Source organism: Chrysemys picta, chromosome 13 (genome assembly GCF_011386835.1).
Source record: "Chrysemys picta bellii isolate R12L10 chromosome 13, ASM1138683v2, whole genome shotgun sequence".
NCBI lineage: Eukaryota > Metazoa > Chordata > Testudines > Emydidae > Chrysemys > Chrysemys picta.
In genome coordinates, this window is record NC_088803.1 from 15,970,373 (window position 1) to 15,998,234 (window position 27,862).

Here is a 27,862-nt window from a genome sequence, read left to right on the forward strand (position 1 = left end):
ACAATCTGGGCCGCAGTGTCCATATTTTCAAGTAGTCAGGGGAGGTATTTTGGGGAGGTCATAAAATTCAGAAACTTGCACATGGGGTGGTCACATTGCATGGTGGTGAGTAGTTTGCACTGATAGGTGGAGACGTAGAGGTGTGTCAGGTATGAGAAATTTGTGTGTGAGACAGTACTAGTACACAATATCCATTTTATAGGTAATATCAAATATGTTTCTGTGTAACTAAGAACTTTGTTCATTTTAAGCTTTTCCTAGGAGGCTTTGTACTTTGTGAAGTTGTGTAACCAAAGGATGATGTGTAGTGTTGTGATATCAGGTTTAAGTTCAGAGACATGCCAAAAATATAGGCTAAGACAGATGATTCTGTTGATGCTTTACCAACATGGCCTCTGTACCAAGTGACAGCTAGTGCAGGACATCTCTAAATTTGCAGATTTGGGAGAAATTGTTCAAAACAAGATAAGAAACTGGTAAGAACTAGTGTATAAATCCTAGGTAATACCGTGGAATGTGTAGAACCTTCTTTTTATTGTAAACAAGGTTACTATAAATATGACCAGAAAGAAACCCGTGATTCAGAGCAAGGGGGAGTTGTGAGCTGCAAACCTCTTCCCCATTCTGGGTAAAATAGTAACGGTTCATTTTCTGGGCTGATTTATTTTTGGTTAATAAAGTGACTGAGCCTGAGTCATCTGACATCTTTACCAGTAAAATGCTTGAACCTTGACGGAATGCTGAGAATATGGGTTTGAGACTCTCTGTGGGTGGAGATCTCCACTCTTTGGTAAAACCCCTATCAAAGTGCAGGTGGGTCTCAGTGAAGATAAGCAATACTGAGAGGTAATCTGAGGCTTAAAACTGCCCTCCTCTTAAACCCAGCACATAGAAAAGGGCCTTTCCTTCCCACACACTTCCTAGCTGAGCGCTGCCTGGAGCAATCATGCAGGCCCCAGTCTCCTCCTTTTGAAGCCAAGGAGCTTTAGGCCATTTCTCATCCTTATGGACTGAAGTTGTTCCCCAGGGTCCTATTCTGAGTTTGCCATCATTTCCCGAGAGCTGCCACTGTCACCAATGTGTCAAGGGCAGAACTGCTTGGTGTCACGGGGGTGTGGCTAGCTGCCCGTCACCTTTCTCAAAGCACCCACCTCAGGTGTTCGGCCTTGTCATAACTATAAAGGGAAGGGTAACAGCCCTCCTGTGTACAATACTATAAAATCCCTCCTGGCCAGAGACTCCAAAATCCTTTTACCTGTAAAGGGTTCAGAAGCTCAGGTAACCTGGCTGGCATCTGACCCAAAGGACCAAAAAGGGGACAAGATACTTTCAAATCTTGGTGGGGCAAAGGCTTTTGTTTGTGCTCTTTGTTTTGGGGGTTGTTCGCTCTTGGGACTGAGAGGGACCATCAATCCAGGCTCTCCAAATCTTTCTGAACAAGTCTCTCATATTTCAGACTTGTAAGTAAACAGCCAGGCAAGGCGTGTTAGTTTCTATCTTTGTTTTCTCAACTTGTAAATGTACCTTTTTGCTAGAGTGTTTATCTCTGTTTGCTGTAACTTTGAACCTAAGGCTAGAGGGGATTCCTCTGGACTCTTTAAGTTTGATTACCCTGCAAAGTTATTTTCCATCCTGATTTTACAGAGATGATTTTTACCTTTTTCTTTAATTAAAAGCCTTCTTTTCAAGAACCTGATTGATTTTTCCTTGTTTTTAGATCCAAGGGGGTTGGATCTTGATCCACCAGGAGTTGGTGGGAGGTGGGGGGGGGGATGGTTAATTTCTCCTTGTTTTAAGATCCAAGGGGTTTGGATCTGTATTCACCAGGGAATTGGTGAAGAGTCTCTCAAGGCTACCCAGGGAAGGGAATTAGCATTTGGGAGTGGTGGCAGCGGACCAGATCTAAGCTGGTAGTTAAGCTTAGAAGTTTTCATGCAGGCCCCCACATTTGTACCCTAAAGTTCAGAGTGGGGAAGCAGCCTTGACAGGCCTCTTGCCCTGTCTGCCTCAGGTGGCATCTCAAGGCTTTCCCACTCTGAGACCAGGCCTTGTGTACACTGCCCCATCGATACTGCTGGCCATTTTGACCCCAGCAGCTAGTCAAAGTTTGGGCACCTGTGGGTCAACCAGCAATGGAGACATTGTCTGCCCATCCAGTTAGTGGAGGGGTTTGTAGAGATAGATCAGATCCAGAACCTAAGAGCCAAAGCTCCTCTCTTGAACTTGGAGGAATTTGGGATCCTAGAGTGGATTAGAGTCTGGGCTTGGGCTCATCTCTTCTTGTCTTTCAGGTGGACACTTTCCTGCTAAGGGGAATATTTCTTCTCTCAGCCTGAGTAAGCCTAGATGTTATATCCCAGCAAAGTGCCAATTGTGTTCCCATTGGTGTTAATAGACTTGCTCCCTGTGTCATCCAGGAGCATGGGTAGAGGTGGTAGGGAATTTTCCCCTGGAATGATTTTCCATTGTAAAACATGTTAGAGGGCTTTCCTTTCACCCTATTCCCTGGTTCTTGTCACGCAGACAGCAAGCAGCAAAAGACCAGAAGTCCAAAGTGCAAACAAGGCAACGTTTATTGGGGCTAGTTTCCAAGCAAGCATATTCAGAAGCCCTTCACACCAGTTTGGCTTATCTCTATATGCCAATAGAGCCTGTTCCCCAGTGTTCCCGTCCGAGCTCTGACGCCGCAGAGTGTTTACCCCATGTCCTCTTCCCAGCTCTCATGCCGCAGAGCCTTACCTGTGTCCCTGTTCCCCGTTCCCTGTTCCCGTTTCACCTCCCCTTAGCCAGCATGATTCCAATTTCCTTTCTACTTCCTGTTTGAACCATTTATATAGTAATAGTCTCAGCTATACCTTAACCAATAATTTTACTGAAATGTAACTAACCAATCCTAACATATTGTAACATAATCCTCTAACTAATTATATCCCACTACCCTAATTAACTTACACCTAGCAAAATTAATTATACCACAGACAGAAACAATCAGAGAACCAGACTGATTAACAATAGAATAGTGGGGGCCATAAAGATAAAACAATACAGAAATGAGGGTTTCACAACCACTGATAAGTGATTTCTTGCCAGACAGAATGCTATCAAACTAAGTTTTCTTTAACTGTCTTAAGATCTGTTTCTTTATCTGGTGGTGATGGGCCCCAACAGGATTGTCTTCCTAACAGCCCAATATCACCTTATTTCAGTGTGACTGGTTTGGGATGTGAGGATGTGTCCATTCACTTCCCAGCTTATGGCTGCCCCTACTGCTTAGCCAAAGGCCTTAGCCTAAGAACAAGGCCTCAGCCTATCTTAGTGAGAGAAGGCTCATGCACAGGCTGACTGTGATTTTTATTCTTTGTTTTATACCTCTATAACTAGCTAAGTGATAAAAATACACCTAAGTTCTATATTCTAACAAAATGCCCATTAAGAAAATCAATATTTTCCATGAGAAAATGGTGGTTTTCAGTGCTTAAAGTGAGTGCCACTGTGTCCAGTTCCAGCTGGCTGGACATAGCAACAAGAGCTTCTCAATGCCCCTCAGACTGTCTGTCTGGGAAGCTCAGCCCTTAAAGACACTGTCCCAAACAACCCTAAAAAATTCAATTTTGGAAAAAAAAAAGGTTTTCCATCAGGAAATTTGCAATGATGGCTCCCTGGCCAAAACAAAAAAACCCTGCCAACTGACAAAATATAACAAAATGAATCCAGACAGGCTAACTGTTACAACCTGGCCCAGGACCTGACTGTACAGTCACCAGTCTGTTGTGAGTGGACCCAATCACTGAGTTCCATTTGCTTCTAAGTCAGCTGGGTCTAAGTAAAGTCTAGTAATTCTCACAAACTCTGGGACTCTAGGACATACTCCCAAGTGGAGGCTTCTTGTCTGATGCTCTTCCTTTGGCCAGGAGAGGCCCCTGTCCATCTGCTCTAGACCTCAAAACCGGTGTCTGTGTTCTGACAAGCCCCTCAGTAACTTACACACACTGCCCCAGAGCTCTGCCTAGTCTGAGGTCACTATGAGCTTCCAGTTGAACCCCTTGAGGGACAATGTGGCAGGAAAACAAGGAACACTGGCTGAACAAAAGGATTTCTTAAGCAGAGTCACTTTACTCTGAAAGCACAGAAGAGTTAGATACTATGCAAAAACAACAGAGTCATGAGGTGCCCCCTTACTTGGACTGTTCTCACCCCGTCTGTAAGTCAGAAGTTCATCAGAGTTTTGGTCTGGGTTGCTCCTTCCTGTCCTTCTTATGTGTGTCCATGATCGGCCCATCCCTGCACGGAGCAGAACCGGCCTGTTTAACAGGCCCCTGTCTCCATGGCATGGATTCAAACTGTGATGTTCCATTCTCCATCCAATCATTTTTTCCATGGGGAGGAGGAGAGTATTCACTGAGAGACAATAAACATCAATGACTCTAAAGTCTAGTTTTGATGGCTGTCAGTGGTGATCCTTTAATGGGGTGTCAAACGCCTTTTCCAGGCAGGGAAATTGTCTGGAATGCAGCCCAATACACTGCCATTGAGAAACAGCAGATTTGTGCTGTCAGCATGCCAATAATTCCACTGATACAGTTTATGATTTCACACGGTCATATCCCACTGAGTTACACAAACAAACAATAAACCAACAGCCATCATGACCCAAGCAGAGTTCATACCTCCAAATGGAGAAGACCCAGGCAGCTCATGAAGTCCATTAGGGACTTTGATCTGGCTACTGATTTTATGTGAAAGGTGCTCAGACAACATGGGGATGGGTGGCAGTAGAAAAATCCAAGATAGATACATAGCTAGATAAATACATTACAATTGAATTAACACTCATGTAAATCAACAGTAACTCTACTAACTTGAGTTTGTCTGCATTTTTGCCAATTAAATACCCCTTTGCATGCAAAGCATAGAATTCAGGATTGGAAGGGACCTCAGGAGGTCATCTAGTCTAACCTACTGCTTAAAGGAGGACCAATCCCCAACTATTTTCCCCCCAGCTCCCTAAATGGCCCCCTCTAGGATTGAGCTCACAACCCTGGGTTTAGCAGGCTAATACTCAAACCACTGAGCTATCCCTCCCATGTTCTCAGGAAGAAACTAATGTCATCTATTGATTCCATTTATATAGCAACACAATGAAATGACAGTCACAGGAGAAAGATGGACCTTTTATTCTCAGTGAATAATCTCCACCCTGTCCTCATGGCAGCTTTGAGCTCTTTATTTCTCATGCTATAGATGATTGGATTCATTACTGGAGGCACCACAGAATAGAGAACAACTATCACGAGATCCAGACCCGACGTTGACCTGGAGGTGGGTTTCAGGTAGGCAAATGTGCCAATGCAAATAAACAAGGAGACTACAATGAGGTGAGGAAGGCAGGTAGAGAAGACTTTAAGCCACCCCTGCTCAGAGGGGATTCCCAGAACTGTTTTGAAGATCTGAACATACGACACAATTATTAAAACAAAGTAGTTTAAAGATAAGCATGCACTAAAGACAAGAAGCCTAGTTTCAATGAGGTAGGAGTCAGAGCAGGCGAGCTTGAGTAACTGGGGGATTTCACAGAAGAACTGATCAACCATGTTGCCTCTGCAGAAGGATATTGCAAACATGATTCCAGTGTGCAGTGCAGAATTGAGAATGCCACTGGCCCAGGCACTGGCTGCCACTTGTACACAAGCTCCCCTGTTCATCACTCTCTCATAGTGCAATGGCTGACCGATGGCAATGTATCGATCATACACCATGACTGTGAGAAGGGAAAAATCTGCTCCTATGAAAAAGAGGAAGAAAAAGACTTGGGAAGAAATCGACTTGGTGTTCATGAGGGAATTGGCCATGGATTTGGGGATGGTGACAGAGATGGAGCCGAGGTCTAGGATGGACAGATTCACCAGGAAGAAGTACATGGGGGTGTGAAGATGGTGGTCGAGGGCTACGGCTATGATGATGAGAAGGTTTCCCATCAGGGCTGCCAAGTAAATCACTAGAAACATGACAAAGTGCAAAATCTGCAGCTCCTGAATGTCAGACAATCCCAGCAGAAAGAACTCGATCACAGTAGTTTGATTGGACATTTTCTTCCTCAGCACGTTGTGTGATGCCTGTGGAGGGAAGGAGAAGGGCAATGGGCAGGATTACAGTGACAGAGGGATTGTTCCCAATTCCCCTGTGCAAAGTAACTCCTGATGTGACTGTACAGGAGCAGAGCGCTCGTCACTTCCATTGAGCAGGAGAGTGAGTGCTCCTCACCGATGACAATGAGACCGCTAGTCCAGTGCATTATCACACAGGTCTTAATTGGCACAAATCTTTGAAGCCTGTGAGGCTGGGTCAGTTTACACTATCTGAAGATCTGGCCAAGATCTGTGATCCAACCCATCACAGTGGTGTAGTCGAGCAGGATCTGTGCACAGCTGATTGTTTTGAGATACTGGTAGTGATTTTAAATGAATTTTAAGTGTGGTGGCTGGAGAACAGACAAAGTGGTTACTGGTTTGTTATTTTATGTTTGCGTATTTTGGGTAAGGGAAGTAGGGACAGAAAAGGAAGCAAAATAAGTAAGAATGAAGATCAGAAGAAGCTAGAACTACACAATTTGCAAATTGCCCAGTGTGACAGGTTGAATCACAGAAACCCCCTTGGGAACTGCCAACTGATGAGCCAAGGCTACTTCTGCCCCTGATTTCCCTCTGCCAGCCTGGGACCCCAGCACCCTGTCTTGCTGAGCCAGACATGCCCATCTGCTCCAACACAGATCCAGGGTCTGAATTACTTGTCCCAAAGCTGCAGACATAACTGAAAACAACTTACAGAAGTGTTCCTGTCTTTAACACTCAGATGTCCAACTCCCAATGGGGTCCAAACCCCAAATAAATCCGTTTTACCCTGTATAAAGCTTATACAGGGTAAACTCACAATTTTTTTGCCCTTTATAACACTGATAGAGAGATATGCACAGCTGCTTACCCCTCCCAGGTAGTAATACATACTCTGAGTTTATTAATAAGTAAAAAGTGATTTTATTAAATACAGAAAGTAGGATTTAAGTGGTTTCAAGTAGTGACACACAGAAAAAAGTGAATTACCAAGTAAAATAAAATAAAACACGCCCATCTATGTCTAATCCAACTGAATACAGATAAAATCCTCACCAGTTCCAGTATGCTTCCTTTTACAGACTAATCTCCTTCTAGTCTGGGTCCAGCAATCATTCACACCCTTTGCAATTACTGTCCTTCATTCCAGTTTTTTTCAGGTATCTTTGGGGGGTGGAGAGGCTTTCTCTTTAGCCAACTGAAGACCAAATGGAGGGGTCTCCCCTGGGCTTAAATAAACTTTCTCTTGTGGGTGGAGACCCCCTCCTCTCTCCTATGCAAAGTCCAGCTACAAAATGGAGTTTGGGAGTTACCTGGGCAAGTCACATGTCCATGCATGACTGAGTTCTTTACCAGCCAAGCCACATTCCTGGCAAAGCCCAGATGTGGATTGGTGTCTCCAAGTTCATTGCTGGCTTAAGTGAATTACTTGTCCCAAAGCTGCAGACATAACTGAAAACAACTTACAGAAGTGTTCCTGTCTTTAACACTCAGATGTCCAACTCCCAATGGGGTCCAAACCCCAAATAAATCCGTTTTACCCTGTATAAAGCTCACTCCCTAGGGCCCTGCACAGCTCGGAAGCAGAGACAAAAGTTCCTCGATTCATCACATTTAAAGCCAAAAGGAGCCATTCTGATCCTCTGTCATCTGCCCCTTGTCTAGCACAGCCCCTAGGATCCCCCCCCAGGGTTTCCTGACTCCAGCCCAGCTTCTGTGTATCTGTTGACCAGGATTACCAAGGGATTTGGGCACTTAAAGATGGAGATATGCATCTACTGGGATTTATCAAAGCTCCAAGTCAGCCAGATAAGCTAAGTCCCATGGACATTCAATGGGAGTTAGGCACCTAACTTGCTTAGGTGCTACTGCCAATCCCACTAAGCAACTAGCAAGTTCTTTAGGTGCCCAAACCCCTTTGTAATCCTGGCCCTGGTTCTATCTTGTAAATTTCCAAGGCCTGGACTTTTCTTGAGTTTCATAAATATGAAGGCTGGGATTTGCAAAGGAGCCTAAGGGAATAGCTATGTATATCTTGGGTGCCTAACTCCCTTGAAAATCCCAGCTGAAAATTATAACAAGTGCAGCCAGGCAGCAGGGGCTAGAGAGGGAAAGTCAAATCACCTGGAGATTTTGTGATTTAAACCCAGCTAGACAACTAAATTATCTCAACTCTCTGTGCCTCAGCTGGCCCACCTGTAACCTGGGGAACAAGACCTGACACCGGATGAATAATTTATAATGGATGGTGTAATGGATGGCTTATCCATGATTCAGTTTTGTTTGAGCTCTTACTGAATTTTCATAGATCTGGGTGAAATACTCATTAGATTTTCTTCGAACAGAAATTGCCTATTTTCTACAGGAACACAGAATTTGCCAGAGGCCAGTGTCTGGGGTATGACAGGGGTCAGGTCAGCACCTGATGCTGCACCACCCACAGCCTGAAGCAACAGCTCGTGTGTGTGGGGGGGAGCTGCCCTGTATTTAGTCACTACAGCATAATCTGTCTGAGTCTGCAGAGAGCCTGAGACAATGGCTCTGGGAGAGGGGAACTTCTCCAGGCATCTCTCCATGGGTTCGAACTCCAACCCCACTGCTCTCAGGACCCCCTCCCCAACCCCCCCAACCTCCAGAAGGGGGTTCTGTGTTCAGGAGGAGAGGAAGAGCTCCTCAGCTGTCCCCACCCCATCACCCAAGCAGATACACCCTGGCTGGGGAGGTGAGGACTGGGGGGACCTCTACTGCACCCTGCCTCTCCATGGGCACCTAGCTATTCCCAAGGAGTGGGAGAGAGTCACCTGCTCCTTTTCTGGGAGGGAGCAGGGGATCCCATGTCACTGTCCCAGGCTCTCTTTGCAGGCCCCTCCACCACCACCGCCACTCTACATGGGGCACAGGGTTAAGGGGGCAGAGCACTATGCATGGCCTCAGAGTATCTGAACACTTAGAGCTGAGCTGGCAGAGATTTTTGGTATTAAATGTGCCTCTTTCCCCAGGCTCCTGGGAACAGCCCTGCTCAGAGCAGTGACTCCTGGAGGAACCAGCCCCCCGTGCTGTAGCCCCAGTGAACAAGTCTGTGAGTTAGTGGCTGGCTGGAGACCTGCACCATGGTGGTTTAATTCAATCTCCGATATAATGTAACCACAGTGGCTCTCATGATCCGTGCCAATGGCTCATCCTGCTGAACTTTTTGTCTCAGTGATGTCCTGTGGCAGTGAGTTCCCCAGATTAGCTGTGTGCTGTGTGGTTTTCCACAGTAGTCACCCTGAAGGCACTGTTTAGAACAGAGGGGCTGGGTCAGGCAGAGGAAGGAGGAGAGTTGGGTCAGAAGGAAGTGGTGTCCAGTGCTTGCCAGTGTAGATAAGGAGAAGAGAATGGGCTGGTGCTTGGGACAGGGGAAAAAGGCAGCAGTGGGGGGGGGGCAGTTCCCTGTAGCTGGGGCCATATCAGTGGAGTGGGGCTGAGCAGAGGAGGTGTCTGTTGAGTTAAGGAGGGGTTAAGCAGGGATCTCTGAGGAAGCTGAGTCAGGAACTTTGGGTGGGGAATTGGCTCTGGGAGGGGGATCTCAGACACCAGGTGCTGAGAGGGTCTGTGGTGTTTGGGGTTGTGAGGGGGGAAAGAGGGGATATGGGGCTGTAGGTGTTTGTTTGGGACCTGGGCTCTGTGAGGTAGAGGGAGGGAGACACTGAGCAGCTAGGGTAAGAGGGGTTCAAGTAGGCACCTTAAAGATGTGGTGTGGGTCAGAGTCAGAGGGCCTAAATCTCCTCCCACTTAGCCCTGATGTACTGCAGCAGAACTCCACTGACTTACCCTGGGGTGAGTTAGGGGGGAGCAGCCTCCCTGGCTCTGGCGAATTTACTCCTGATTGACACTGGTGTAAGTGGGAGGGAGTGACGGGTTGGGTCACAGAGACCCCCTTGGGACTGCCACCCAATGTGCTGAGACTACCTCTGAGCCCGTTTTCCCTGCCAGCTTGGGACTTCAGAACCCTACCTTGTTGAGCCAGACACACCAGTCTGCTCCAACACAGACCCAGGGTCTGAACCACATCTCCCAAAGCTGCAGACTTAACTGAAAACAGCTTAAGAAGTGCTTCTGTCTCCAGCACCCAGACACCCAGCTCCCAATGGGATCCAAACCCCAAATAAATCCATTTTACTCTGTATAAAGTGTATACAGATAGAGAGATATGCAGAGCTGGTTGCTCCCCCAGGTATTAGTCACTGACTCTGGTTTAAGTAATAAGCAAAGGTGAATTTATTAAGTATAAGAAGTAGGATTTAAGTGGTTCCAAGTAATAACAAACAGAAAAAAAGTAAATTACCAAGAAAAATAAAACAAAAACATGCAAGTCTAAGCCGAATACAGTGGGAAACTAAATGCAGGTAAATCTCACCCTCAGAGATGTTCCAATAAGCTTCTTTCAGAGACTAGATGCCTTCCTAATCTGGGTCCAATCCTTTCCCTGGTACAGTTCTTGTTAGCTCCAGCTCAGGTGTTAACTAGGGGACTTCTCATGACTGGAACCCCTTTTGTTCTGTTCCACCCCTTTATATAGCATTGGCACAAGGCGGGAATCTTTTGTCTCCCTGGGTCCTCACCCCTCCTTCTAAATGGAAAATCACCAGATTTAAGATGGATTCCAGTGCCAGGAGACATGGTCACATGTCCTGTGAGACCCCAAGCCTTCATTCTTCTGGGCCTGACTCACAGGAAGGCTTGCAAGTAAACAAAGCCATCTACAGTCAAAGCCATATACAGCCATCCTAGTCTATGGGAGCAATCAGGATTCTAAACCACAATTAATGGCCCACACTTTGCATAACTACAATAGGACCTCAGAGTTATATTTTATATTCCTAGTTTCAGATACAAGAATGATACATTCATACAAATAGGATGAACACACTCAGTAGATTATAAGCTTTGTAATGATATCTTACAAGAGACCTTTTCCATGAAGCATATTACAGTTAAATTATATTCCCACTCATTAGCATATTTTCATAACATCATATGGAGTACACCATCACAAGGGGCAGTCAGACCCATTCACCCGAGTCTAAAGGCTCAAGGATCCCTTTCACTTTTCTCTATTTGTACTGGCAGAGATGAGACTGGAAGCCTAGGTCCACAGATTGATATTTCCTTCCATACAGGCTCTGTCCGTACAGGCGTCCATTTCTTAAAGTTGCCTGTTCATTAAGTGAGTTCGGAAGTGAGTTGCGATAGCCCTGTGGAAGCTTGCAATGCCAGACAGCTACCGGTCAGTTGGGAATCAATTTGGAGTGGGCAAATCTACTGTGGGGGCTGCTGTGATCCAAGTAGCAACACAATCACTGAGCTGCTGCCATCAAGGGTAGTGACTCTGGGAAATGTGCAGGTCATAGTGGATGGCTTTGCTGCAATGGGATTCCCAACTGTGGTGGGGCAATAGACGGAATGCATATCTTGGCCCGTACCACCTTGGCAGCCAGTAAATCGCAAGGGGTACTTTTCAATGGTGCTGCAAGCACTGGTGGATCACAAGGGATGTTTCACCGACATCAATGTGGGATGGCCAGGAAAGGTACATGACGTTCGCATCTTCAGGAACTCTGGTCTGTTTGAACAGCTGCAGACAGGGACTTACTTCCCAGACCAGAAAATAACTGTTGGGGGTGTTTTAATGCCTATAGTTATCCTTGGGGACCCAGCCTACCCCTTAATGCCATGGATCATTAAGCCATACACAGGCACCCTGGACAGTAGTAAGGAGCTGTTCAACTATAGGCTGAGCAAGTGCAGAATGACTGTCGGGGAGAAGAGTTTCTCTGCTTGCCTGCTGTGCGCTATCCTCCTCCTCATCATCTTCCTCATCGCTTAAATCCTCATCCCTGTTGCATGAGACTCCCCCTTTGAAGGTGTCCACGGACAGGGGTGGGGTAGTTGTAGGCCCCCCTCCCCTAGAATTGCATGCAGCTCATCATAGAATTGGCATGTCTGGGGCTCTGACCCAGAGCGGCATTTGCCTGTTTGGTCTTTTGGTAGGTTTGCCTGAGCTCCTTAATTTTCATGCGGCACTGCTGCGGGTCCCTGTTGTAGCCTCTGTCCATCATGCCCTTGAAGATTTTTGAAAAGATTTTTGAAAAGATTTTGCAAATTTTGCAAATTTTTCATGGATTCTTCTCCCCATATAGCGATCAGATCCAGTACCTCCCATTCGGGGTCCATGCTGGAGATCTTTTGCGATTCTGGGACTGCATGGTCACCTGTGCTGATGAGCTCGCCACGCTGGCCAAACAGGAAATGAAATTCAGAAGTTCCCAGGGCTTTTCCTGTGTACCTGGCTAGTGCATCTGAGTTGAAAGTGCTGTCCAGAGTGGTAACAATGGGGCACTCTGGGATAGCTCCCGGAGGCCAATACCATCGAAACGCGTCCACACTACCACAAATTTGACCCGGCAATGTCGATTTCAGTGCTAATCCCCTCGTCAGGGAGGAGGACAGAATTCAATTTTAAGAGCCTTTTAAGTCAACAAAAATGGCTTTGTTGTATGTACGGTTGCAGGGTTAAATGGATCTAACATTGCCAAATTCGACCTAAAGTTGTAGTGTAGACCAGGGCCTGGTACTGCTGAAGCCAGCTGTAGCACTGAGAGTGAGGGCCATGGAGTCAGCACTAGGCCCTCCCTGCTTTGTGAGAGCTGAGAGATGTTGGGCTGAAGGAAGACAGTCTGGAATGGAGAAAAGTAACCCAAAGACCCGACCCCATATAGATGGGACTAAGGCAGAAGAAGCCGATTTCAGTTCAGTTCAGCACAACAAGGGGTTCAGACATTATACTGCAAAATTGTCTTTTTACAATCTTCCCTGTGTAAGGAGAAAATCCCAGCCAGCAGCCCCTGAGAGTCACCATCTGGTTCCCAGTGCCCAGCTCCACACTCTCCCTTTCCTAGGCACAGCAATGTCCTCCTGTTGCAGGTTTACCTCCCTTCCTGTACACAAGTTATGGAGTCTCTTCCCCATGGAGGATATAATACTCCAGTACACGGTGATCAACAATAGATGTAGCCCAAACAAGGGGGTGTAGCCTTCTCAACACAATCCAGCACCTAACAAAGATTGTGATATAAAAATGTATATAGGTTGATAGATGAATGGGTCAATAGACTGAGAAATCAATAGATAGATAGCCCCTTTCAAGAGGATGATAACATAGATAGATAGATATGACAACCAAATTACAATCTGCAAATTACTAAGGTAGTTTCTTGGGGCCTTTATACTTAACAGCCTTGGGGATTTATGGATCACCAATATAGCGCGTACTCCGGATTCTAGGCCTACACTTCACATTCTTGATTGACATGGAAAATTTCTTGAGGTCTGGTAATTTTTAATTCTTGTTTGTCTAGGTGTTGAGTGTTGATGTGTTGGAATTAGGTCTGTCAATTAATTGCAGTTAACTTAAGATATTAACTCAAAATAAATTATCTCAATTAAAAAAATAATTACAATTAATCAGAGTTTTAATCACACGGTTAAACAAAAATATAATACCAATTTAAATTTATTATAAAAATTTTGGATGTTTTCTACATTTTCAAATATATTGCTTTCAATTACAACACAGAATACAAAGTGTACAGTGGTCATTTTATAATATTATTTTTGATTACAAAGATTTGCACCATAAAAAAGATAAACACAAACAAAGTAGTATTTTTCAGTTCACCTCATACCAGTCTTAATTTGAAAGTGCAACATAGAAATGTAGATATGTTATTGTTACACATACATAAACGGCACTCAAAAAGAAAATATAAAACTTTAAAGCCTACAAAAGTCCACTCAGTCCTACTTCTTGTTCAGCCAATCGCTAAGACAAACAAGTTTGTTTAACATTTATGGAAGATAATGCTGCCCGCTTCTTATTTACATCACCTAAAAGTGAGAAAAGGCATTCACATGGTGCTGTTGTAGCCAGCATTGCAAGGTATTTATGTGCCAGATATGCTAAACATTCGTACACCCATTCATGCTTTGTCCACCATTCCAGAGGACATGCTTCCATGCTAGATGATGCTCATTTAAAAAAAATAATGTGTTAATTAAATTTGTGACTGAAACTTGGGGAAGAATTGTATGTCTCCTGCTCTGTGGTTTTATCTGCAATTCTGCCATATATTTCGTGTTATGGCAGTCTAGGATAATGCCCCAGCACATGTTGTTCGATTTAAGAATGCTTTCACTGCAGATTTGACAAAACGCAAAGAAGGTACCAGTGTGAGATTTCTCAAGATAGCTACACAGCACTCAACCCGAAGTTTAAGAATCTGAAGTGCCTTCCAAAATCTGAGATGGAGGAGGCATGGAGCATGCTTTCAGAAGTCTTAAAAGAGCAACACTGTGATGCAGAAACTACAGAAACCACCAAAAAAAGAAAATCATCTGAGTCAGATGCCACCAGCAGAAGGTTGATGGAAATGAACATGCATCAATCAAGTCCACATTGCTTTGGGTCATTATCGAGCAGAAACCATCATCGGCATGGAAGCATGTCCTCTGGAATGGTGGCTGAAGCAGGAAGAGGCATAAGGTGCTGGCCAGAGTGAGGGGGAATGGACTGGGGGGGGTGGTCTGGCCAGAATATGGCGGGTGAGGGAGTCTGGCTGGCGGGGCTTGACTAGAGTGTAGGAAGGGAGGAGTGAAGGACCCAGCTATGGGGGCTGGCCACAGTGGAAGGGCAAGGGGTCCGGCTGGAGGGACTGCCCAGAGTAGGGGGAGTCAGGGATCCAAGGTGGAGGCATCTGGCTAGAGAGACAGTGTGTGTGGGGTGCAGGGGTCTGACTGGAGTGGAGGAGCAAGGAATTGGCTGGAAGAACTGGACAAATTGGGCAGGGGGGGCGAGGGCTGGGATAGGTGGTCTCATGTGTAGGGGGGTGGAGATGGGGCTGGCTCCAGGGGCTAAGCTCATGTGGGAGAGGGGTAGAGAGTGGCTGTAGGGCCTAGCCAGAATCTAAAAGAAATAGAAAGTAAATTAAAATAATATATTTTAAAAAAACATTTTAAAACATATAAAATAAAATTTAAAACTTAAAATAAATAGTATTTTTTTTAATTCTGCAATAGAACCAACATCTTTTGGGTGAGAGAGTCCATGGGGACCTGTGCTCCCAAAACACACATCAGGAGCTTCAGGGACCTGCTCCCCTCTCTCTGCCACTCAGGGAGAGTGCTAGACAGCAGTCTCACTCCGGCTATGCAGCCATCCCAGCCTGGGAGTGAGGGGCGGCGCCCTCCCCGGCTTCCAGACCCACAGACAAAGCCCGGGGGGAACCACTCCCATTTATACTTGCTGGACACAAGGCTCTTGCTCGTGTTGTACAGGAGACTAAGCGACCCCCGTGTTATACACTGAGCAATGAAGGCTCCCTCCATGTGGGGCAGAGGCGAGACCTTGCACTCCAAGGACGAGGTAGCTGGTGGACAGACCCCGCCGGAGCGGGGAATGTCGGCAGGCGCCACTCTGCCTTGGACGGAGTCATCTCCACTTGAGCAAGCGAGACTCCCCGCAACCGCCAGGCACCTCTTCCATCAGTGGACGGTGACCCTGACTCTGGGAGAGACCCCCGGGAGAGCGAGAGAGAGACGGGGTGTCCCTCGGCTGGGCCCCCTGGGGAGAGATTCAGCCCAGCCGCAACGGGGTACACAAGATACTAGGTGGAGAGGAGAAGGAGAGAGAGAGCCAGGCTGGAGGCCTCCGGGCTCTGCTCCCCTCTCTGCACCAGCCTGAGTGGGGGGCTTCGGGGCTTTTCCCAGCATGTACCCAGCTAACACAACCTTGTGTCAGGGTTCCGGGACAACCGTTTGGAATGAGGGGAGAGAAAAGGGCAATGCTGCCTCTGCCCGGGCTGTGCAAGGAATCACCCCGCCCGCCTGGAACTGCTTCTGCAGACACACCTGGGATTGTATCTCATTGAGACTTCCAGAATCTCACACCAGGAAGGGTAACAGAAAATGTGCTTTTAAAATTCAACTTTATCTAACTGGCCAAGTGATGTAAGGCCCAGCACTCAATGTGGTGGAGTTTCTCTGTATGACTGTGTTTATCTAACATGGTAACTTTTGAAAATAATATCCAATCAATTCCAGAATTTGAGGGAATGTTCTAGGTCCTTGTATTTCTGTTTAGTTTCAACTTAATTGTCAAGTTCCGGATTTCCAATGCTTCACTTTAGGATAATCACAAGTTTCCCCTATTGCAGTGTATACTATATTACAGTAGACACTTCTCTGCAGCAACACCTTGTAAGAGCAACTGCCACTTACAAGAAACATTTTCCCTCGGAACATTTTCCCTGTTGTGAATTCTCCACTCCATAGCATAGAATCATAGAATATCAGGGTTGGAAGGGACCTCAGGATGTCATCTAGTCCAACCCCCTGCTCAAAGCAGGACCAATTTCCAACTAAATCATACCAGCCAGGGCTTTGTCAAGCTTCACCTTAAAAACCTCTAAGGAAGGAGATTCCACCACCTCCCTAGGGAACCCATTCCAGTGCTTCACCACCCTCCTAGTGAAAATGTTTTTCCTAATATCCAACCTAAACCTCCCCAACTGCAACTTGAGACCATTACTCCTTGTTCTGTCATCAGGTACCACTGAGAACAGTCTAGATCCATCCTCTTTGGAACCCCCTTTCAGGTAGTTGAAAGCAACTATCAAATCCCCCCTTATTCTTCTCTTCTGCAGACTAAACAAGCCCAGTTCTCTCAGCCTCTCCTCATAAGTCATGTGCTCCAGCTCCCTAATCATTTTTGTTGCCCTCCCTTAGACTCTTTCCAATTTTTCCACATCCTTCTTGTAGTGTGGGGCCCAAAACTGGACACAGTACTCCAGATGAGGCCTCACCAATGTTGAATAGAGCGGAACGATCACGTTCCTTGATCTGCTCGAAGTGCCCCTACTTATACAGCCCAGAATGCTGTTAGCCTTCTTGGCAACAAGGGCACACTGTTGACTCATATCCAGCTTCTCGTCCACTGTAACCCCTAGGTCCGTTTCTGCATAACTGTTTCCTAGCAATTTGGTCCCTAGTCTGTAACAGTGCATGGGATTCTTCCGTCCTAAGTGCGGGACTCTGCACTTGTCCTTGTTGAACCTCATCAGGTTTCTTTTGGCCCAATCCTCTAATTTGTCTAGGTCCCTCTGTATCCTATCCCTACCCTCCAGTGTATCTACAGCTCCTCCCAGTTTAGTGTCATCTGCAAACTTGCTGAGAGTGCAGTCTACGCCATCCTCCAGATCATTAATGAAGATATTGAACAAAACCGGCCCCAGGACCGACCCCTGGGGCACTCCACTTGAAACCAGCTGCCAACTAGACATGGAACCATTGATCACTACCCGTTGAGCCCGACGATCTAGCCAGCTTTCTATCCACCTTATAGTTCATTCATCCAGCCCATACTTCTTTAACTTGCTGGCAAGAATACTGTGGGAGACCATATCAAAAGCTTTGCTAAAGTCAAAGAATAACACATCCACTGCTTTCCCCTCATCCACAGAGCCAGTTATCTCCTCATAGAAGGCAATTAGGTTAGTCAGGCATGACTTGCCCTTGGTGAATCCATGTTGACTGTTCCTGATCACTTTCCTCTCCTCTAAGTGCTTCAGAATTGATTCCTTGAGGACCTGCTCCATGATTTTTCCAGGGACTGAGGTGAGGCTGACTGGCGTGTAGTTCCCCGGATCCGACTTCTTCCTTTTTTTTAAAGATGGGCACTACATTAGCCTTTTTCCAGTCATCCGGGACCTCCCCCAATCACCATGAGTTTTCAAAGATAATGGCCAATGGCTCTGCAATCACATCCGCCATCTCGTTTAGCATTCTCGGATGCAGCGCATCCGACCTCATGGACTTGTGCACATCCAGTTTTTCTAAATAGTCCCAAACCACTTCTTTCTCCACAGAAGGCTGGTCACGTTCTCCCCATACCGTGCTGCCCAGTGCAGCAGTCTGGGAGCTGACCTTGTTCGTGAAGACAGAGGCAAAAAAGCATTGAATACATTAGTTTTTTCCACATTCTCTGTTACTAGGTTGCCTCCCTCATTCAGTAAGGGGCCCACACTTTCCTTGACTTTCTTCTTGTTGCTAACATATCTGTAGAAACCCTTCTTGTTACTCTTAACATCTTTTGCTAACTGCAACTCCAAGTGTGATTTGGCCTTCCTGATTTCACTCCTGCATGCCTGAGCAATATTTTTATACTCCTCCCTGGTCATTTGTCCAAGCTTCCACTTCTCGTAAGCTTCTTTTTTGTGTTTAAGGTCAGCATGGATTTCACTGTTAAGCCAAGCTGGTCGCCTGCCATATTTACTGTTCTTTCTACACATTGCGATGTTTTTTTCCTGCAACCTCAATAAGGATTCTTTAAAATACATCCAGCTCTCCTGGACTCCTTTCCTCCTCATGTTATTCTCCCATGGGATCCTGCCCATCAGTTCCCTGAGGGAGTCAAAGTCTGCTTTTCTGAAGTCCAGGGTCTGTATTCTGCTGCTCTCCTTTCTTCCGTGTGTCAGGATCCTGAACTCGACCATCTCATGGTCACTGCCTCCCAGGTTCCCATCCACTTTTGCTTTTCCTATTAATTCTTCCCAGTTTGTGAGCAGCAGGTCTAGAAGAGCTCTTCCCCTAGTTGGTTTCTCCAGCAATGCAAAAACTTGGATTGTCTGTGCACCCCTGTATTGTTCTCCCAGCAGATATCAGGGTGTTTAAAGTCTCCCATGAGAACCAAGGCCTGCGATTTAATAACTTCTGCTAGTTGCCAGAAGAAAGCCTCGTCCACCTCATCCCCCTAGTCTGGTGGTCTATAACAGACTCCCACCACAACATCACCCTTGTTTCTCACACTTCTAAACTTAATCCAGAGACTCTCAGGTTTTTCTGCAGTTTCATACCGGAGCTCTGAGCAGTTATACTGCTCTCTTACATACAGTGCAACTCCCCCACCTTTTCTAACCTCCCTGTCCTTCCTGAACAGTTTATATCCATCCATGACAGTACTCCAGTCATGTGAGTTATCCCACCAAGTCTGTTATTCCAATGACATCATAGTTCCTTGACTGTGCCAGGACTTCCAGTTCTCCCTGCTTGTTTCCCAGGCTTCTTGCATTTGTGTATAGGCACTTAAGATATCTCATCGATCATCCCTCTTTCTCTGTATGAGACAGGAGTCCTCCCCTCTTGCACTCTCCTGCTCGTGCTTCCTCCCGGTATCCCATTTCCCCACTTACCTCAGGGCTTTGGTCTCCTTCCCCCAGTGAACCTAGTTTAAAGCCCTCCTCACTTGGTTAGCCAGTCTGCTTGTGAAGATGTTCTTCCCTCTCTTTGTTAGGTGGAGCCCATCTCTGCCTAGCACTCCTCCTTCTGGGAACACCATCCCATGGTCAAGGAATCCAAAGCCTTGTCTCTGACACCACCTGCATAGCCATTTGTTGACTTCCACAATTTGACGGTCTCTACGCAGGCCTTTTCCCTGCAAAGGGAGGATGGACGAGAACACACTTGTGCCTCGAACTCCTTTATCCTTCTTCCCAGAGCCACGTAGTCTGCAGTGATCCGCTCAAGGTCATTCTTGGCAGTGTCATTGGTGCCCACGTGGAGAAGCAGGAAGGGGTAGCGATCCGAGGGCTTGATGAGTCTCGGCAGTCTCTCCGTCACATCGTGTATCCTAGCTCCTGGCAAGCAGCAGACATCTCAGTTATCTCGGTCAGAGTGGCAGATAGATGACTCAGTCCCCCTGAGGAGGGAGTCCCCGAGCACCACCACCCTCCTCCTTCTCTTGGGAGTGGTGGTCATGGAACCCCCATCCCTAGGACAGTGCATCTCATGCCTTCCAATCGGTGGAGTCTCCTTCTGCTCCCTTCCCTCTGATGTATCATCTACTCCACTCTCCGTATTAGTACCTGTGGAGAGAACATGAAAACGGTTGCTCACCTGTATCTCCATTGCTGGTACATGGACGTTCCTCTTTCTTCTTCTGGAGGTCACATGCTGCCAATTTTCTACACCGTCCCTCAGTACCCTCTGCCCAACCTGTTCCGATTCTTCAGAACGTTGTGACCGTAGAAGCATATCCTGATGTCTGTCCAGGAAATCTTCATTTTCTCTTATGCAACGCAGGGTCGATACTTGTTGCTCCAGACCTCAAATCTTTTCTTCCAGTATGGAGACCAGCTTGCACTTTCTACAGACGAAGTCGTTTCTGTCCTGTGGAAGAAAGACAAACATGGCACAACCTGTGCAGGTTACAACAACTGAAGGCTCACCTTCCATATTACCTTCCTTCTAAGAGCTTCCTCGGCTGTTGCAGCAACTCATAGAAGTCCACGAGATGTAAGCCTCAATGGGCTCTCCGTGGGCAAACTCCCAGGCAAACTCCCTCTGTTAGCCTCTGCTGTTCGCCGCTTAGCTGGTTCGCTGCTGACTGCCCTTTTATACCAGTCAGGCCCACTCAAGGCCCACCTGGAACAAAGCACTCCCAATTCAGCAGCAACAGAGCAGAAGCAGGAGAGCAACATCTGTGATGTTGTGATGTCACATCCAGGGGCAGAGGTGTTGGTGTGGGTGCATTAAGGGTCTTGGGCTCCACCTCCAAACTCCATCTTTCCACTCCCCACACAACCCTGGCCCTTCAGCACAGCTCCAGGGCATCCAGCCTGGTCCACTTGCCCTGCCTGACAGAGACTGCCTGGAGAGCATGTGTAGGGTGTTGTTTGGTTTGGAAGAGAGGGATTTTTCAGTGGGGGGCGGGACTGATGGGGAGCATCAGAGGCCCAGCTGGAAAGTTTCATCCTCCCTTCCTCAGCGTCTGGCTTACAGGTGGGGGAGGGGAGTTTTTTGCTATTTTGAAATGGGGAGTATAGGGGCACCCCCCTCCATACATTGAGCTATCCGGTCCATTTCGGTTGTTGCTGGCGAGGTGTGGGTGTGACTTTTTCAGTGGGGGGTCATGGGACCTCCCTTCCCAGGGCACTGTCCTTTCCCCTTCCCCCACCTGTCTCCGCTGTCTGTGCTAGGAGCCATCCCCCCTCCATTGCAGGTGTGCCCAGTGCCCTCCCCAGGCATCTATTCCTCTGCAGGGTGGGGCATGGAGCTGCCAGCAGAAGCATCTTCAGCCTGTCCCCAGCAGCCAGGTTCGCTCAGCCATTTTGCTGACTGGGGGCTCCCCTGCCGAACCCAGGGTTCCCCTGTCCCATTTCCCCCAAACATGGGATCCTCCCCATCCCCCCAAATTCCTCCCCCACACCGTGGCTGGCCCACCCCTTCCAAAATGCTCTTAACTCTTCATACACCTTGGGTCAAATGATGCTCCCCTTAACAAATGATGCATAGGAGCAACATCACAAAAGGGCACCAATATATTTCTACTAATGAGCATCTACTGTACTGATACATTCTATCAACCTTTACATCCATGGGAACTGTGTTCTTAAATCACATTTTTCGGAATCCTCCCCCTGCCTTATTACCTTTCAACTACATGAGTCACATTTCATATTTTAGCATGAGATTTTCCAAGCATTCAGTGCTGACCTAACTCTGTTGTCCTTGGAGGTATTTAAGCACTTTTCCAAATCCCACCTTTACTTGCTTATTTTATTATTAATGATTTATTATTATTATTAATTGCACAATAACCCAAATAGCAAAACCTGTCAGCCAACTGCAAATGGAGAAACAGATGCAAGAATACATTCTAGCAGTGGTTCGCAAACTTTTGTATTGGTGACCCCTTTCACACAGCAAAGCCTCTTCAGTGTGACCCCCCCTTATAAATTAAAAGCAGTTTTTTATATTTAACTCTATTATAAATGCTGGAGGCATAGCAGGGTTTAGGGTGGAGGCTGACAGCTCATGACCTGCCACATAATAACCTTGCGACCCCCTGAGGGGCCATGACCCCCAGTTTGAGAACCACTGCATTCTAGGTATGTCACACTTCTCAGTACAAAACAGTCATGCATTATTATTATCATTATTATTTGTATTTTCATAACATCTAGGATCACTGTTCATTAGGACCCCATTGTGCTAGGTTCAGTATAAGCACAGAACAAGACAGTCCCTGCCCCACAGATATTACAATCAAAATAATCTCAGTTTCACTGGGCAGTCTTCTCTGGCTCCTTTACACCACTCAGGAGCAGCACAAAGCAACCAGAAATTATGAGGGAATCTGGCCCTAAAATTAAAAAAAATATATATGTCTCTGGAGGCCCTGGTTGCAAGTCTGTACTTAAGGCTCAGGTTCATTTTGCATTTAAAGCAGAGATTTAGCATCTGTGTTCTTCCAATACAATATAACCTGTGCTAATATTGAGACTACTGCCAATTACACACAACATTAACACACAGTAAAGGCTGGTAGTGCGTATCAGCAATTCAGAGTAAACTACAGTAGAGGGGAGTTGTAATTAACCCAAAATGAAACATTGGAAACCAGGAAATTGACAATTAAGGTGAAACTAAGCAGAAATACAAGGGCCAACTATATTTCCAGACATTTTGGAATCTGGTTGGATGTGATTTTCAAAAGTGATCTTATTAGATAAACACAGGTAGACAGAGAATGCCATCACGATTGAGTGCAGGGCCTCGCGTCACTCAGCCAGTTAGATAAAGTTGAATTTTAAAACCAGTCAGCCCCACCATCCAGACCCTCCTTTCTCCCCTCCTGCCCCAGCAGCCCCACTAGCCAGACCCCCCCACACTCCAGTCATCCCCACCAGAGACCCCTCTTGCTCCCCTCCCACCCCAGCCAGCCCCAACCAGCCAGAACCCCCTCGCTTCCATCCTGCCCCAGCCAAGCCCCAGAGCAAATGCATCTCCAAACACATCATCACCCCAACACTCAGTTGGAGGTCTTCCATGCAGACAGGATGTAGAGGCATGTCCAGTTAGTATGAACACTCACATGCATGCAGTATCACATCTATAGAGAAGAGAAAATGCACAAAATTATAAAAGATGAATGAAGAAAGTCCATTCACTCGAGACCTCCTCTCTTTCTTCCCTATGCAACTTTTGCATAAAGTGAGGGTGGTGGTGTTTTGGTGTGCACTGCTGTTGGGAGGGTGGTTGTACGCATGAGTTGTGGAAGACAGGAGGGGAAGACAGATAATTTGTCTACGGCATTTACTGTCAATTTAAGTTAAAATTTCAACTCAAAATGTGAAAGTTGTCATGTCATTTTGAGAGGACAATTCTTCTTCTTCTTCTTTCCCAATATAAAATCAAATATTTTTCTTCAAAATTAGATTTTCCCACAGAAAATTTCTATCATGATGTAACCAAACTTTCAGACTGGAAAAAAATATTCATGGGAAAAATGTTGAGCAGAACTAACAAACTTAGAAAAGCACTCCTGAGTCCTATCATGAAGAGTTTATACTGCTAGAGAGTAACTCTAAGGACATCCTGCAAAAATCAGAGGTAAGAATATCTGAGCAGAGTTATTTTTTGTTCAATGAGCTGGTTGCAGAAGATTGGAATGTTGAGGAGAAAGAGGGACATGTTTTTTAATGAAAATATTCCATTTTTAACCACCTCGATCCATTTTCTGTGAAGAGTGTGAAAGAAGAAATTCTCCCAGTGAAAATGGAAGAATTGCTATCTGGACAGAGGATATTACATGGACACCAGGCTGGCATGGGAAGAGAATATGGCACTAGCAGTGGGCACATAGATGGAATTGTCGTTATAGACTCTGGACTGGCACTGAAGAAGAGCTCAGGTTTCAATGTCTTGCTCTCCACACTTTTTTAGTTGACCTTGGGCATCTTTCTGGGCTAAAAGTTTCTCATCAAATAGGAGCTGGACATTGCACTCCCCCAGAGTCTTCTGAAAATCTCATACCTTGTGGTTGAGTCCTCATTTATCCCAGCCCACATCCTCTTTAAGTCAACCTTTGACAGCAGGTGGATTCTGAGACACATCTTTTTACCCATGGAGGCAATATCCTCAGCTGGCATTTATCAGTGCAGCCCCGTTTATTTCAGGGCAGCTATAATGGTTTCAGACAGCTGGGGATCTGCCTTTAAGAACAATTTTCACCTGTGTGCAGAGAGCTAGCAGTCCTTCCTACTATGTATAGGACTTCAGTAGAAACTCAGATCTCAGAATGTCACAAACACTAGTTATCCACAGTTCTATGTTCTCCTATTTAAAATATCAGAACATCAACACTACTTGAGAAATGTGCATTTCCCCAGCATTTTCCCTAGAGCTGTTTCCACCTCCTTGTTTTTCAGGCAGTAGATGATGGAGTTCAATATGGGGGCGGTCAAGATGGGTGGCAAACATTTCATCCAGAACCACAGAAGTGACTAAGCTGAGTTTTATGTATTGGAAAGAACCTGTCAGATGCAATAAGCCAACCACAATGAGGTGGGAGCTGCAGGTGGAGAAGGATGTATCCTCAGCAGAGTATATCCTCAGGATGGTGGAGATGACGTGAATGTAGAAGATCAGGGTGAGGAGGAAGGAGCTTGATCCCAGATATGAGAGCATAAGTGAGAAGCACCACTTGATTAGTGAGGGATCTCAGAGTAGGACACTTGTAAAAGAGGAGGGGAGCTCACAGCTGAAATGAAAGTTGAATTGGGCCCACAGAAATGCAACTTGAAAGCAAAATTAGTATTAAGCAGGGCATGGAAGAAGCCCATGGTCCATGCACTAGCTGAACACAGATGTTTTTGTTTATTGTTATAGAATATCAGAGTTGGAAGGGACCTCAAGAGGTCAGCTAGTACAACCCTCTGCTCAAAGAAGGGCTAATCCTCAACTATTTTTTTGCCCCCAAACCCTAAATGTCCGTGTCAAAGTTTGAACTCACAACCCCTAGTTTAGCAGGCCAATGCTCAAACCACTGAGCTATCCCTCCACCTTATGTCACTATCTAATGGGGGACAGATAGCTCAGCGGTTTGAGCATTGGCCTTGAGAGGGCCATCGGGATCTGGGGCAAAAAAACCTTCCCATTTCCTGCCTTTCCATTCTGAAGGTCCTCAGTCATGGAGCAGGTCCTCAAGGAAACCATTTTGAAGCACTTGGAGGAGAGGAAGGTGATCAGGAACAGTCAACATGGATTCACCAAGGGAAAGGCATGCCTGACCAACTTGATTGCCTCCTATGATGAGATGATTAGCACTGTGGATATGGGGAAAGCAGTGGATGTGATATATCTAGACTTTAGCAAAGCTTTTGATATGGTCTCCCACAGTATTATTGCCAGAAAGTTAAAAAAGTATGGATTGGATGAATGGACTATAAGGTGGTGTGACAAACTTCCTCCTCTATCTTGGTGGGTCCTGCACTTATTGGCAGATTTTCTTGCCTCAGAGATTCACCATGTGGGTTGGGGAACAGCCCAGAGAACTTCCCCTCTGGAAGAACCCATGGTCCAGGTGAATTGGGAGGTTGGGGGGAACCCGGGCCCGCCCTCTACTCCGGGTTCCAGCCCAGGGCCCTGTGGACTGCAGCTGTCTATAGTGCCTCCTATAACAGCTGCATGACAGCTACAACTCCCTGGGCTACTTCCCCATGGCCTCCTCCAAACACCTTCCTTATTCTCACCACAGGACCTTCCTCCTGGTGTCTGATAATGCTTGTGCTCCTCAGTCCTCCAGCAGCACACCCTCTCACTCTCAGCTCCTTGCGCCTCTTGCTCCCAGCTCCTCACACTCACACCACAAACTGAAGTGAGCTCCTTTTAAAACCCAGGTGCCCTGATTAGCCTGCCTTAATTGGTTCTAGCAGTTTCTTCTTAATTGGTTCCAGGTGTCCTAATTAGGCTGCCTGCCTTAACTGGTTCTAGCAGGTTCCTGATTACTCTAGTGCAGCCCTGCTCTGGTCACTCAGGAAACAGAAAACTACTCATCCAGTGACCAGTATATTTGCCCTCTACCAGACTCCTGTACCCCACTGGCTAGGTCTGTCACATATCCCTGCCCCCTGCTCAACGCCAAGGAGTTGGGCAGCTTGGGACGCCAGACAGTGCACACGTGACAAGCCATCGGTGTTGCCATGATGTCTCCCTGCTCTGTGTTGCACGGGGAACTGGAAAGGTTGGAGGGATAAGAACCATCTGGTCACTCTTGTGTTCTTCTCCTTGTTCCACTGCATCCATTGAAGAGGGGCATGGTCGGTCACGAGGACAAATCTGCGCCCGAGCAGGTAGTAGCGCAATGTTTCCATGGCCCATTTTACAGCGAGGCATTCTCTATCCACCATTGCATATTTTTGTTCCCTTGGAAGCAGTTTCCGACTGAGGTATAGAATTGGGTGTTTCTCCTCCCCGACCATCTGTGATAGAACGGCCCTCAACCCTACTTCCGATGCATCTGTCTGCAGGATAAACTCCTTGGTGAAATCAGGGGCTATCAGTACGAGGTTACTGCAGAGGTCAGTCCATAGGTCTGTGAATGCTTCCTCTGCTGCGACAGACCATCTCACCAGATCAGGTCCACGGGCTTTCACTAGGTCTGTCAGGGGGCTTGCCCTTGTGGCAAAGTGGGGGATAAATCGTCGGTAATACCCCACCACACCTAGGAACGCCCGGACTTGTTCTTGCGACTTGGTCGGGGCCAATTTTGGATGGCCTCTAACTTGTTCACTTGGGGTTTTACCAGACCTTTTCCCAGCCAAGATATTTGGCCTCTGTAAACCCTACAGCACACTTGGCAGGGTTTGCTGTAAGGCCAGATCGCCTGAAGGTATCGAGGACTTCCTCCACCTTCTCCAGGTGGGTTTCCCAGTCTGGGGTATGAATGACCACATCGTCCAAGTAGGCAGCAGCATAACTGTTATGCGGGCGTAATAGCTTGTCCATGAGGCGCTGGAAGGTAGCTGGGGTCCCATGTAGTCCAAAAGGGAGGACAGTATATTGAAAAAGACCCTCTGGTGTATAGAATGCAGTTTTTTCCTTTGAGTCTTCTGCAAGGGGAATCTGCCAGTACCCCTTTGTCAAGTCTAGGGTAGTCAATTACCGGGCATTTCCCAGACGGTCCACTAGGTCATCTATGTGAGATATGGGGTACGCGTCAAACTGGGATACTTCGTTTAGTCGCCAGAAGTCATTGCAAAATCTTGTGGTGCCATCAAGTTTGGGCACCAGCACGATTGAGCTGGACCACTGACTGTGGGATTCTTCGATGATCCCTAACTCCAGCATTTTTTTTTACCTCTGCTTTTATTTCCTCCCTTTTTGCTGCTGGCTCCCAATAGTGCCTCATTGTTACTCTGGCCCCAGGGTTCGTGACGATGTGGTGATATGTCTTGGTTGTTCGACCCGGTTTTGTCGAGAACACATCTTGGTTCCGGAAGATCATCTCAGACACCCCATTCTTCTGGTCTGGTGTTAAATCAGGAGACACTTTCACCTGTTTGGAATGCTTGTTTTCCTGGGTTAGGTCTCTTTGGACCATTGTGCATGCCTCTTGTGCATGCCAGGGTTTCAGAAGGTTAACATGATAATTCTGTTTTTGTTTTCTGCATCCTGGCTGCCGCACCTTGTAGGTTACTTCCCCCATGGGTTCAACCACCTCATAGGGCCCCTGCCATTGGGCCAGAAGCTTGCTTTCTGCCATGGGTACCAACACCATAACCCGATCCCCTGGTTGGAACTGTCGCACTTTTGCCTGGTGATTGTAATGGATTTGCTGGGTGTCCTGTGTCTTCTCCAAATGTTCCCATACAATAGGG

At 46.7% G+C, this 27,862-nt stretch overlaps 1 protein-coding gene across 1 annotated transcript; it reads right to left on the reverse strand.

Moving 5' to 3' along the window:
• Positions 1–5,150: 5,150 nt before the first annotated feature.
• Positions 5,151–27,585, reverse strand: LOC122174137 (olfactory receptor 14A16-like). The gene is made up of 2 exons (XM_042854979.2): positions 27,343–27,585; positions 5,151–6,113 (listed from the first exon to the last, which is right to left on the reverse strand). Exons 1-2 carry the CDS (start codon positions 27,583–27,585, stop codon positions 5,151–5,153), a joined length of 1,206 nt encoding a protein of 401 aa, XP_042710913.2.
• Between the last annotated feature and the right edge of the window lie 277 nt (positions 27,586–27,862).

Excerpts from the sequence above, each read along its gene's own strand:
- LOC122174137 (XM_042854979.2), bottom strand. The coding sequence starts at position 27,585 with ATGGTCCAAAGAGACCTAACCCAGGAAAACAAGCATTCCAAACAGGTG. Across the intron at positions 6,114-27,342 it reads GGGAGGAAATAAAAGCAGAG|GCATCACACAACGTGCTGAG; the intron begins GTAAAAAAAAAT and ends TTCCCTCCACAG.